General features: G+C 32.7%; 1 protein-coding gene across 1 annotated transcript in view; it reads right to left on the bottom strand.

The window, feature by feature from the left end:
• Window positions 1–14,693, bottom strand: part of RTKN2 (rhotekin 2) — a 69,117-nt gene that overhangs the window by 27,763 nt on the left and 26,661 nt on the right. The window contains exons 6-7 of the mRNA XM_031461239.2: window positions 12,600–12,794; window positions 3,403–3,497 (exon numbers count right to left, since the gene is read on the bottom strand). Of these exons, the coding sequence (XP_031317099.1) occupies window positions 3,403–3,497; window positions 12,600–12,794 (290 nt within the window). The remainder of the gene's footprint in view (window positions 1–3,402; window positions 3,498–12,599; window positions 12,795–14,693) is intronic.

The following is a 14,693-nucleotide window of genomic DNA, read 5'->3' as shown; positions in this document are numbered from 1 at the left end:
CCTGCAAGAAGCAAACAGAAACACTAAGCATCCACTTATTCCAATAGGTTAACTTCCAATTATAATGACAGAACATGAAGATCTCATGAGTGAGAACCAGTTTAAAAAAAATGACCCAGAAAAATTTATATATCTGAATTATTAGTCATGGACTATGAAATAGCTATGCTGAGTCTTTTACTAAAAACCTAAAAGATAATATTAGCAATATATACAAAGAATACAAAGTGGCATAGCAGATTTGAAAAAGTCACAAAGAACTTCTAGAGCTGAGAAATACCACAAGTGAAATGAAGGACTTGGTATACAGAGTTAATAGCAGATGAGACAGAGCTGCAAAGAGAATAAAGGAAATAGAAGATAGTGCACAAAAAAATCTAGAAAATCAGCAAAGACAGACAAAACGATGAGGAATACATCATGAAGGGTAATGAAACACAGAGAATACAGTGAGAAAGACTAACATAGCTTCAACAGGAATGCTAAAAGGAAAAAGGCAAGAGAATGGAGCAGAGGCTGTCTGAAGAGACAAATGAGATTTTGTCCAGAACTAATGAATGACATTAATCAATTCAAAGTAGTTAAAGGATTTCCAAAAGCAGCATAAATAAAATTAAATTCTACACCACAGCACAGTGAAGCTTCAGAAAACCAAAGACAAAGAGAAAATTAAAAGTTACCTTCACAGAAGCGACAACTGACAAATGATTTTCAATAGCCAGTACAAGAAGCCTGAAGATAGTGGAATTATATCTTTAACATTTAAAAAAAAGAAGAAAGAAAAGAAAACCACTAAATTTCTACATCATGTAAAAACATCTTTCAAGAATGAAGAAAAACAGAAACAGACTCACAGACATAGAATACACACTTGTGGTTGCCAAGGGGGCGCGGGATGGGAAGAGACAGACTGGGATTTCAAAATTTGGAGATACTGACAGGCATAGTCAGAATAGATAAACAAGATTATACTGTATAGCACAGGGAAATATATACAAGATCTTGTCGTAGCTCACAGCAAAAAAAAATGTGATGATGAATATATGTATGTTCATGTATAACTGAAAAATTGTGCTCTACACTGGAATTTGACACAACATTGTAAAATGACTATAACTCGATAAAAAAACGTTAAAAAAAATAGAGAGAGAAAAAAAAGAATGAAGCTAAACAAAGTCATCTTCAGACAAACACAAAGAACCAAGAAGTATGATACTAGCAGAACATACTAAAAGAAATTCTAAAGATTATACTTCAAGCAGAAAGAAAATGACCCCAGATATAAGGTATCAGATACAAGTAGCACATGGAAACATGGAGGTAAATCTAAATAAATGTTAAATGAACAAAACATCTTATGAAATTTAAAAATCAAATGGAATTATAATATGTAACAATAGTACATAGGTCAGACAAATAGAGTTGCAGTGTCTGAGAAACAGGTAAAATTATCTTTTAATTTTAGACTTAAGTATCATTAATAGAATTTCTAGAGGCAATTTCTAAAAGATGAGAAAAGGAATTATAACTTTAATTAGAACAAGGAAAAACTGAAATGATAAAATTATCAATCCTTAAGAAGGCAAGAAAGAACAGAAAAACCGCTATGAATAGGTAAGACAAAAAGAAAAAACAGAATATAATCATAGATTTAAACCCAAATAATTTATATCAGATGATATGGGTTATAAACTACTTGATAATAAATGCAAAATAACTGAATGCTGCAGCAAAAGAAAAAAAAACAGAAAGATTGCTAAATTGGATAAAAATTTAAATTCAATATATAATCCTGTTTGAAGAGGCACATCTGCAAAGTAAAAATAAGTACAGTTTGAAGCAAAAGAATGAAGGAAAATACACAATTTAAAAACTGTGCGCAAACAGTAAAGGCTCAAATTATATAAAGCAAAAATAGACATAACTATGAGAACTAAAAAAATCCACAATCATAACAGATTTTATCACATCTCTTACAGTAATATTGAATATGGAGACTACAATAATTATTTCTAACAAATAGTTAGCATATCTAGAATATACCACTGAATAAAGAACTGATAATCCTACTGTAAGACTAATAACAAAAACAATAGAGAAGGTACAAACAAAAGGCCAGTACCAGAAACAGAGAAGGAGGGACAGTTCTACAGGTGCTACAGAAATTCAGTGGAACTGTCACGAAAAAGTTAATGCTTATAAACCTTAAATTTTAGATCAAATAGCTATATATGTATAAAAATAGAACTTATGAAAACTGACTCAAAATAAAAAACAGTAAATCTCAAGAACCCTGTAACTATTAAAGATAACTGAATAGAGATAAGTACAGTTATTATAATCATAAAATGAAATATTATAAGCAATGAAATGAATACATCATGGATGATGGACAAAAAGCAAGTCAGTCCAAAGACCTAATATGATTCCATCTACATAAAGTTCAAACCAGTAAAAACTAACTTACATTATTTAGGGAAGCACATATAGATGATAAAACCATAAAGAAACATAAGGAAGTGAATATCATAAAAGTTGGGACATTTTTGCACCTAGGTAATTGAGGGGGAGTGTTGGCAATGTTTTATTTCTTGGCATGGAGGGGGTTATACATACATTCACCTCATAATTATTTGTTAAAATGTACATTTATATTTTATGAACTTTTCTCTACTTTTAATGGAATTTTTTACTGTGAAACTTAAAAATGTACAGTGTCATCTATCTTCACAACAAAAAGTGTAAGTAAGGCAGTACATAATTTTATATATTCTACCTTAAAAAATGAACAAGAATAAATAAACCAAATCATATTTCCGAATGACTTTACCAACACTACTCAATATTTTCCATCATAGGGAAACATAATCTGGGAGAATGCTCATGCTATGTTTTACAAATCTTCCTAACAGCTTACCTTCCTTCTTTACCTTGCTATAAATTTCTTTTCAATAAACTATAACTACCAATATCATCCAGAGAAAAACATTTTAAGATTAATTTAGCTCTTTCTTCCCTTATATCCTCTCTTTCTTACCAACAGAAGGGTTGGCTTCCTAAGTTTCAGATTTAAAAAGAAGATAGATCTTTGACTGACAATTAGGAGAGTGGTAAAGCTGTCAATTTCAAGTCAAAGACAAGGATTCTGAATATGCAAAATCTTTCTGTTCTCACCTAGAAAGCCTCAAGAACAAATCCCTAGCAAGTAACAGAGAAAAACAAACTTTACTCTTTTAGGGAAAAGGGACGAACATATTTGAAAGAATCCACAGAATCACTCATGGCTACATTATTTAAGCCAATAACCACTTCAGGGGAACATATTAAAATTAGATATTATTACTGTCACCACATATATGTTGACTTAACATGTACAATAAGTAAATTATAGACTGGACTTACCATTTCCATTAATAGACAGATTATGGGTCCTGAAGCTATCCTCAGCACTTTCCAAGCTCAGGGTAGTATGAGCTAGCAAATTATACTTTGCATCACTAATAGAAAAAAGACATGTTTTAAGTATTTTAGTGTATTTTCTACTACATAAAATATTTAGATATTCAACAACAAAATAAACAATCTGATTAAAAAATGGACAAAGGTCTTGAATAGACATTTCTACAAAGAAAATATACAAATGACCAATAAAAACATGAAAAAATGCTCAAGATCATTAATCACTAAGAAAACACAAATCAAAACCACAATGAGATACTACTTCACACGGATTAGGATGGCTATTACTAAAAAAAAAAAAAATCACACACACACACACACACACACACAGAGAAAATAACAAGTACTGGCCAGAATGTGGACAAACTGGATTGCTGACAGAAATGTGATATGGTACAAACACTATGGAAAACAGTATGATGATTCTTCAAAAAATTAGAAAAAGAATTATTACCATGTGAACTCTGATGGGGATTTTTATTAACTGTGCCAGGTGATATGTTTCATAAATTTTTGTCTGTTACTAAATATGTAATAAAGTCTCTATTACAAAAAATACATATACATGTAGCAAGAATGCAATGCATGTATTCACTTTTTAAATGAATAATGGCAAACCCCACAGAATGTTGCTCTCTTGGAGAACGCATCTTGGTTTTGGGTTTTTTTTTTTTCAGTTTTGTTAAGAAATAACTGCCATATATTACTGTATAAGTTTAAGGTTTATATCATGATGGTTTGATTTATCCTGGTTTTTAATATACAACCATCATAGACCAGAGATACCTCTCAATAGCCAATGTTTTTTTCAGTGTTTACATAGGAGAATTTATGTTCCAGTCTCCAGAACTCAGCAACAAAAAAATTTTAACAAAACAATGCATGAGCAAAATTTCAAGTTACATTCTGAACACAACTGGTATAATTCAGAATCATATGTAGACTTTCGGAAAAGTTCAACTAGTACCAACAAATCTCCATGTTGCTACAGCTAAGAAGCACCAGCCTTATATTCAGTTTGGGCCATTCACTGCTATTTTCACTTATCCTGAACAAGTTTCTATAGAGCCTTTCATAATAAGTTCTTATTTTTTCCTACTGTTACACAATGAGTGTCCATCAAAGTTGAGGAAGTATTAAAGAAAACTGTGGAGAAAGAAAACAATTGAGAACAGCAATCATAATGGAAGAGCAAATATTACTAAACACAAAACTGCCTATTAACAATCATACTAGTTGCTTGGTAATCAGGGTGCAACATGTTAAGCATTATCTCAACATGATAATTTGTCATGGATACAACTACATCACAATTTTTCCCACTTAAAATATGTGAAATAGACTCCCTATTAGCATTTTAGAATAGCATGTGTCACTTTCTGATAGTTAAGTGTGTAAGTGATACAAGAGAGTGACACTACGTGTATATGACAACCAAGGCAGCCAGCATGGCTGGAGCACAGTGAGGGAGAGGGAGACGAGGCATCTAAAAGGTAAAGGCAGACACTGTACACTGCACTAGGGCATGCTTCATAGGCATGATAAGGACCCTGGATTTTGTTCTCAGTGAGATGGGAAGCAAATAGCAGGTTTTGACCAGAGGCATGCGCTATGATTGTTATTTTTAAATGATCTCTCTGGCTGTCATGTGGAGAACAGAACACAGAGGCCAAGAGTGAAAATGGAGATGCCAACTAGAAAGCGACTGCACCTGGCCAGCCAAGAGCTGGTGCAGGCCTAGAACAGGGCATTGTTTGGTAGGGTGATGAGAAGTGGTAAGATTCCCAATACAGTCTTAAAGTTGACCCAGTGTGAACATGGGATGTAAAAGAAAGGAAAGAGTCAAAGACAACTCCAAGGCTTTTGGCTTGAGCAACCAGAAAAAGGGAATTTTCACTGACTGCAATGAGGCTAAGAGAAGAATAGATACGGGAAGTAAGAATTTAGTTTTGAAAAGATTAAATTTGAGATTGGGTTGTAGGGTAGGCATGTGGACATATGAATCTGGAGTTAGGAGAGGAAAAAGTATTGGAGAATTAAATTTGGGAGTTACCAGTATACAGACGAAATTTAATGAAAGTTAGACAGTTAAATACAATGTGAGGACTGAATATTGGAATATAAGTATTCTATCACTTCTGATTAAACTGAAGAGCATTGAACAAAGGAGATAGGCAAGGAAGAGTCATTGAGGTAGACGAGAAACAAAGAAAGTGGTATCCTGGGAGCCATGTTTAAAAAGTGTTTCAAGGAGAGTGATCAATTGTGTTGAATAATGTGGAAAGGTCCAGGAAGAGGAATACTGATAAATTACCACGGTATTTGGCAATGTGGAGATTACTGTTGACCTTGACAAGAGCAGTTTCTATAGTATGAGATGGAAGTAACATGATGAAACCTGACTGAAATGGTCCAAGAGAGAACGGGAGGACGGGAAGTGGAGATGGAGAATATAAAAAAGCTTTTCTGTAAAGGATAGCTGTGAAATGGGGAAGGAGAAATGGGAGGTATTTCAGCATGTTTATGTTATTGGTTTTGTTTATGTTCCTGGAAATGATACAGTAGAAGAAAAGCTGATGATATAGCAGAGGACGAACATGTGTAGGGAGCCTACTTTTGAGTGCCTGACAAGATGGGATCTAGTGCAAAGGTAGGTGGCCTCAGGTGGCGCAAAGGCAGTTCACAAGGAAGGAAAGCAGGAAAGACACAGAAGCAGGTAGGCTGATAGATTTGGTTGATGGAGGATATGTGAGTTCTCTTCTGATTACTTTAGTAGCATCAATGATACATAAATCAAAGTCATCAGCTTTAAATAAGGACTGAAAGGAGTGAGTACGGGAAGTTTCAGAAGAGAGTAATATGACATAAAATACTTACCCTGACAAGAGGTAAAGTGGGAAACTACAGAAACTTAGTAGGATTGCTCACATTGGAACTCACTCAAGGTTAGTGATCACTCGAAAGTGAGACCAGTCAGTGTGACTGTTTTTCTCCAGCTTCCATGTCTATTCCTCATGAGTGCAGGTGCAGAGGAACTAAAGGTAGGATTTAACCAAGGTTGGAGTTTTTCTAAAGTAAGTATAACAAAAGGAGAGAAATGTTAGGAAAGGATAAAATGGTAAATCATGGAGTTTAAGCTAAGTTGGAGTTAGAATATTGAACGAAGTAAGCTGGAAATGTGGGAGGTGACAGGTAGAGTGGGATGCCTACTACAGAGACTTTAGAGGATGTAGAATTATTAGTAATGACAAGATCTAGAGTGCAGTCATGGGGTGGATGATTAAAATAGGCACCAGAACAAATTCAATGGAGGAAAGGAGGTCATGAAACTTAGAGGTCAAGTTATTAGATGGACAGTCTACATGTATTTTAAGTCCACCAAGGAAAATATCTGAAATGGTGAGAGGCAGAAAGAGGGAAAGAAGGTACTTCTGTGTTTTATTTTGAAGAGTGACATAATTTATTCTCAGGGACCACTAAAAACCTTGGAGTATTCTTCACTTCAGGAACAGCATCATTTCCATATACAGTGGATATAAAACACTGCCATTAGTATGCACAGGAAGCAGCTATGTTATAGGCTGTGCAGTTGTACTGAGTGCGTTGGAGAGGAGGTTTAATTGTTTTCTCAGGCCAAAAAATCATTGCGGCTAAAACATCTTTTCCCTAACTATATTAAGGTAAACATGTAAGAATGTGCCTGTTTCCAATGAATTACACATCTTAAAATAACAGTACAAAAAAGTGACTGATAACTTCCTCTAAGAATGGTTAAACCATGATAGTCAATTTATAGATAATATGGTCATTAAAATGATCATATGAAGACTATAATAACTCAGGAAAAGTGTGTATATGTATATGAATGTACAGTATAATTCTTAATATCTAAATATCCCCCAAAGCCAAGTATTTTAAAACCGGGAGGAAAAATACCAGTTCAAAATTATTTTTAAAAAAAAAGTATTTGATTGAGAGTGAATTATGAATAAATTTTTTTCTCTTCCAGATTCTACTTCTCAAGTTTATATTAATTTTATAATGAGATAATAAATGTAGGATTTGTGATAGGCTTTTGTTTAAGTTAATATAGCTTTTTGTCAAGTAAATAATCACTCTCAATTTTACTAGTTCTCACAAGATAATTGTTTAAAATGATGTATATTTATACAGTGAAGAATAATGTACTAAATGGTTCTCAAGGAGCATAAAATAGTTAATTCAGCTATTAGAAGCACTGGGAAAATCTAACTAAAGGAATTTCAGCAAGCTAAATTCCACAAATAAAAAATGAGTAAATGAATCACACCAGGGAGCATGCTAAAAATTACCAAAAATGTTCACTGTCTTCTTTCAGATCAAACAATACTTTATGATGATATTTCAAGTTACTTCATTTTTAAACCATGACTAATTACAATGCCAATGCTTCCAAAATCAACAATGATCTCACTTTTAAAACATTCTTGTCAGGATAACATTTTCTTACTAAAACATTACTCTCATTCCTTTTAGCCAACCCTAATATTGAGTTCCCAAAAGTTTAATCAGCTACATTTTTTTTTATCAAATGGGCCAATTGTTATAACATTTGATGGAGCAGGGGTTTTAAAAACGTTATGAAAAACTAAATGACTACTTAAAATGGTAGTCTGAAAAAATGCACTCTTTCATCAGAAAGAACAGCTATATTTGGTCACATGCCATATTACTAGAGGAGAGATATTTTGCCCATTTTGGTTAAAAATTAAAAGCTTTATTAGGCATCTTCTCACTGAACTGATCACTGTTAAAGAAAAAAAACTGAACCTCACGCATTCTGATTACTAATGCTATTCTCAAACGGTGGTGATGAAGTGGTCAGTTCAGGAACTGTAGGGTAAAAGTAGTCCTGGGCTTTGAGTTTAACCCAGTATACTTGACATTCACACCAAAAGCTCAAAAGAATGCTTGGTATTAGGAGAATATAATTTGCTGAAATAGTGTAAAAGATTTTACTCTATATTTTGACCAACTTTAATGGTATAATAAAGCAAATGGCATGCAAGTTTCATGGAAAATGTTGATAAACAAAAATATTTTTGAACAAGAAAATTAGTGTTTGGATTCAGGTATAAACCAAACACAATGACAATCTGAATATGAGAATGAACACTTCAAGACAAATACGCCAATCCCTATTAGAAAGAGTGTAGGGACAAAATTAAATTTAAAAGCTTTTGCACAGCAAAGGAAACCATAAGAAAAACAAAAAGACAAATCTCCAGAATGGGAGAAAATATTTGCAAATGATGCACCTGCAAAGGCTTAATTTCCAGAATATATAAACAGCTCATACAACTTAATAACAAAAAAACAAACAACCCAATCCAAAAATAGGCAGAAAACCTATACAAGCAATTCTCCAATGAAGACATACAAATGGCCAATAGGCACATGAAAAAATGCTCAATATCGCTCATTATCAGAGAAAGGCAAATCAAAACTACAATGAGGTATCACCTAACACCAGTCAGGATGGCCATCATTCAAAAGTCCACAAACGTTAATTGCTGGAAGGGGTGTGCAGAAAAGGGAGCCCTCCTACACTGTTGGTGGGAATGCAGTTTGGTGCAGCCATTATGGAAAACAGTATTGAGATTCCTCAAAAAACTAAAAATAGGCTTACCATATAATCCAGCAATCTCACTCCTGGGCATATGTCTGGAGGAAACTCTCATTTGAAAAGATACATGAACCCCAATGTTCATAGCAGCACTATTTACAATAGCCAAGACATGGAAACAACCTAAATGTCCAGTGACAGATGACTGGATAAAGAAGCTGTGGTACATTTATACAATGGAATACTACTCAGCCATAAAACAGAATAAAATAATATCACTTGCAGCAACATGGATGGACCTGGAGATCATCATTCTAAGTGAAGTAAGCCAGAAAGAGAAAGAAAAATACCATATAAAATCAGTCATGTGGAATCTAAAAAAAAAAAAAAGAAAAAGAAAAAAGAGACAATAATGAACTCATCTACAAAACAGAAAGATTTGCAGACACAGTAAACAATCTTACGGTTACCACGGGAAAGGGGGTGGGAAGAGATAAATTTGGGAGTTTGAGATTTGCAAATGTTAGCTACTATACATAAAAATAGATTTTAAAAAGTTTCTTCTGAATAGCACGGGGAACTATATTCAATATCTTATAATAATCTTTAATGAAAAAGAATATGAAAACAAATATATGTATGCATCTGCATGACTGGGAGATTGTGCTATACACCAGAAATTGATACACTGTAACTGACTATACATCAGTTAAAAAAAATTTTAATAGGAAAAAATGTAATACTAATAAAATTATTCTCAAAAATACCTCTAGGCTGTGAAGTGGAGTATACTTAGATTATCTTCTATGAAATTACAAACATTGGTTTTAAATTTTAAAATATCTGTCTACATTTTATAATTCTATGTAAACTTTCTAAACTGCAATACTTTGGCATGAATTTGAAAAAAAAAGTTCAGAAAAAGTACTGGTCTGGAAACAATAAAAATATTAACAATAATGGTAAGAGCTACATTTATTAAATGCTTAGTATATACCAAGTTCATGATTTATCTTTTTGAATCTCATGATAATCTTATTTACAGAGGGAAAAACAAAAACTCAGAAAGTAAATAAATCCGTCCAGGATCACACAAATAATAAATGACAGGATAAGAAGTTAAGGATTCCCTACCAAACAATGAAGTTTTAAACTGTTTGAGAGGCCCCCTCGTTTTTATATGCTTTAAAGGTGTATGAAACCCTAAAAGGTCTCCGAGGAGCCTTCTAAAAATAAATTATTGTGTCTAAGCATCCTTACCTTTCCTACAAGAAAACTGAGGCCCAGGAAATAAGGTAACTTGTCCAGGACACTACTAGTCCTGTCATTTTTTTACATAAAGAATTCTGTGGCTTAAAAATGTTTTAAGACTACTGAACTTGGTGAGTATGTCTAGGGTCTCTTTCAGTTCCAAATTTTGTTTCAGCCTAGAAACAGAAATACGATTGTTCACTTAATCATCAAAAAGAGACAGTTCCACTACCTTACGGTTGAATTAAAGCATTTTCCAGCAAGCAGTTGTCATAATCTTAATCTAGAAAGGTTTTAAAATGGCTTTAATTCTAAAGTACGAAAATTAAACGGTGTCCCCTTCCTCCTTTTTAATGACATGTTTATTGGGAAAGACTTATCCCCTATGACTATTATTTAGTGGATGGAACCCATTCATGAATCATGAAATCAAGTTAATAATCCATAAACAGCATTTTTTAAAAATTGAAAATAACTAGAATAAAAGTCTACTAACTGTATTATAAATAGCTAAGTATTGTTTCATGATATGTCTACATGATACGTAGCTGTGCAATCAGTCCTGACAAAAAATTTATTTCTTAACATGGGTCTCAATCAAAATAAACTGAAAGCCACAATGCTAGAGTCTCAAGGCATTTTTCACACGTAATATATCCGACATGAAAACAGTTACTCAATTACATTTCGATGATTGACATTTCCACGATCTACACCTAAAATATTTTACTTTATGTAATTATAGTAAAATTATTGACATGCTGAAGAGCCAACTCTACAAAGACATGCAAAGAAATTTTAGGAATGCAGCATATACAACAGTTTTCCTAAGAAACAGAAACATAAAACTATTTGTAAAGCAACAAACACAATGTTTAAAGAAAGTATGTGAAAGGAGCCAGGGCTCCTTGAAGAGATGGTGATTCCAAATCTGGGCAGAAAAATATAAGACAAACATGCAACATCTTGTGTCAGAAAGCAAAGAAGCTATCAGAAATTAGGCTGTGTCAAAAGGATGCAAGAGTCAACGTAAAGGTTTCCCACCGATCAAAGATGGGAAAATTTGGCTTCAAAGAAAATAATGACTATAATAAATAGAAACAAATATATAAAAATTCAAGAGTTCAAATAAAACAAAACATTGATCACTTCCATGGTTCCTAGGATATCAACTTATTCTAAAATTGGGTAAATAAAAGAACCAAATATTTTTCCCCCTTTTCCTTCATCAATTTTTTGCATTTACATCCAGAGAATTCATGAAGGAAAGTTCTTCTTTGAGAGAATTCCAGGTTTAAAAAGGAATACAAGACAAACTTAGAAGGTCAACAAATTATAATCCTTAATAAAATAATAAATAATCAGCAATGGCTGCAAAAACAGTTAGATAAAAGATTGAATAGGGAACTTTATAGTGGATGGATCAGGCTGACGACCCCGAACCCACTGATCTTATGTAACATGACTGAAAGAGGGACAAGGCCTCCTAATGGGACACACCAGGGAGTACATATAAACAATATAAAGTATTATTGCCCTAAAAGAGAGCCTGAAACTGATCAGTTCTCTAGATTTAACTATCAGTTGTAGGAAAAACAGAGGATAGAAAAAGATGTTTAAAAAGACCACACAGATGCAATCAGATAAATTCAAAACATGAGAAATTCTGTAAGATCTGTCTTCTTCAATAAATAATGGCAAGGAAAAAAAGTAAATGAGAAATTGTTAAAGAGTAAAAGAAACTTAAAAGACTCAAATGGAACCCTGTAGACCTTGTTTGGATCCTGATTTGCACAAATCACAAGAGAACTTTTTCAGAATTGGTGCAATTTGAATATAGACTAGATATCAGGTGATATTAAGGACTTGTTTTTTATTTTGTTGGGTATAATGGTAATGTGGTTTTGTCATAAAAAGTTAAATATTTTTTTAAAATCGATAAGAATGAAACATGACATATATACAGAAATCCACTTAGCAGACTGATAGATAACAAACATTGTGACATATAGATGGTCCCTTCTCAAGAAAAACACTTCATCTTTCCTCTAGATACTGACATTCCAAATCACTAAAAACGCACTGTCATCCAACTTCCTGCTTTCAAAGGAAGGTATTAAGGATACCTCAGCTGGGTAAATGCCAGACAACCAAGGTTTGTTTCTGCTTCAGGGTGTTTTTTTTTCCCATTTAAAATGTAAATATATATTCCACATAAAATAGTTTAAAATGTCACAAACATAATTATACTATGTCACTATAAATATTATATAAGAAAACTTACAAAATAGCAGAACTGAAGGACAAGCACGTTTCATCATCTTCTTGAAGCACTGAATTTATTTTCTTCCCTGTAGCTTTACTTATAGATGTCTTCAGTTTCTTAGCTAGTTTTTTTGGTGTGTTGGTTATAGAAGATTCTTCTGTACAGCAACTATATATTTCCACCTTTATCTGAAAGTCTGGCCCTGCTTCATTACTAAAAACAGGAACATTCAAAATGTTAGAAATTTAATTTAGTAGAAAATAAAATTGTAACATCCTTTGATATTTTCAAAGCATTTGAAATCAGCATCTACAAGAGGTTTATGTTAATATATGCAATTGAGACAGAATCTTCCTGTGTTTGTTTAGCATCTAAGAGACCTGAGAGAGTCACTGCAACTTTGACCTACCAGCTTTTAAAGGAGGGAAATCGTAACTCAATTTAACCAATACATACAGGCAAATTACTTAAAGAAAAAGGATAAAATGCTCTGGTCATTTTGTCGCCAAGGCTATTTCTTCTCGTCATTCCTTTAATATACCTATTTTTAAGGTATTTACATTACATGTGATTTCCTGAAATGACCATTCCTCCAAAAGAAAAAGATTTGAAAACAAAAAAGAAAAAGAAACAAAAGCTTTCTTTTGCTGAAACCTGTAGTTTTCATGTCTTTTTCATAAAGAATCACTTACAGTTCACTCACCACTGTGCCCCTCCTTCCTGCGCCACCTTTGTACCTAATAACTCTAAAATAACACTTCACTATTTGGCTATACAGAAGAGAACAAACGAACAAACAAACAAAACAAATATAAAAAGATATATTTCAAGGCATGAATTACTTGAGGGTAAATGCTGTCTTGGTAATTTTGTATTCTTAATCTAGCATAAAACGTATTATGTATTTATTAAACCAATATGCAGAAAATCTGCATTGTCAAGACTAGCTTTCCTTTTTCTCGGACACAATGAACTACCTTTACCATAAAAGACTGTGGTGATGTTACTAACAATAAAATATACTTAAAATTGCAAAGGAGGTCCATCAGCAGTAGATGTTGCCTGTAGAGGAAGATCCATCAGTCACAGAGATTTTAAAAATGCAGTATAGACTTTGTAAGATTTAAATAGCCAATCTATAGTTTAAATAAATCCATGGAGAATTACTTCCAAATATTTTTATAGTTTAATATTTGGCAATTTTTAAACATACAGTATTCCTGGTAATGACTAACAAATGTCAATATTTAGAGAAAAACCAGAGATCCATAAATATTGAATACTCGTTAAAAACAATCATAACAAAAAGCACATTTTTAAACATTTAAAACATTTGTGAGCAGTTATTTTTAGAACAATTTAAAATATTTACAGAATTTTTTAAAAATTATAAATCATGAGTTATCTTCTCAAGTAACTTGCATTGTCCTTTCTGTGAAAAAAACGATTTTTGTCTGTGGTAAAAAACAAACAAAAGTGATGTGAAGAAAAGAGCCCATTAACAGGATGATTTTGGCAGAAAAAAATGTATTAGTAATAGTTGATAATGGAAATAAATGTAGTTAGATAAATAACCAAAATTAATTTTTTATTCCCAATTATGTAAGCATTTGGCAATATCTGGGGGAGTCCTAAATAAATTCCTTTAGTTCAATAGAGCGTATAAGATGGCCTGCACTACTACTACTAACTCAGAACAATGCGTTTTATTTTTCTGTGCTGTACAATTACTTATGGGACACTGGACAGAAGCCACAAAACATGGTTTGCAATATTTTTTTTTAATGCTACGTGAGTGGGAAAACTAGTACTTTCAATCTCAACTGTATAGCTCCATAGCTAAAGATCAACATATGTTGATTTTATTTTAACAGGTAAGTAGCTATTAATATTGAGATACAAAGACACTATCTTTGAAACCTTGTAAAAAATACAAATCACACACTGATTTAGGCCAATAGAAAAAAAGGCCAGGAAAAACTTATGTTAGTTAAAAATGATTTCTATGGCTACCTGAGGAGTTCTTTCTGGTTCTGTATTATTACCACAATAAAATGAGCCTGTAAAAGAGCAGAGGCAATAAAAACAGCTCTGCAGATCACCCAATTTTTT

This window comes from Camelus dromedarius, chromosome 8 (assembly GCF_036321535.1).
Source record: "Camelus dromedarius isolate mCamDro1 chromosome 8, mCamDro1.pat, whole genome shotgun sequence".
Classification (NCBI taxonomy): Eukaryota; Metazoa; Chordata; class Mammalia; order Artiodactyla; family Camelidae; genus Camelus; species Camelus dromedarius.
This window is presented reverse-complemented; position numbering and strand designations above follow the sequence as displayed.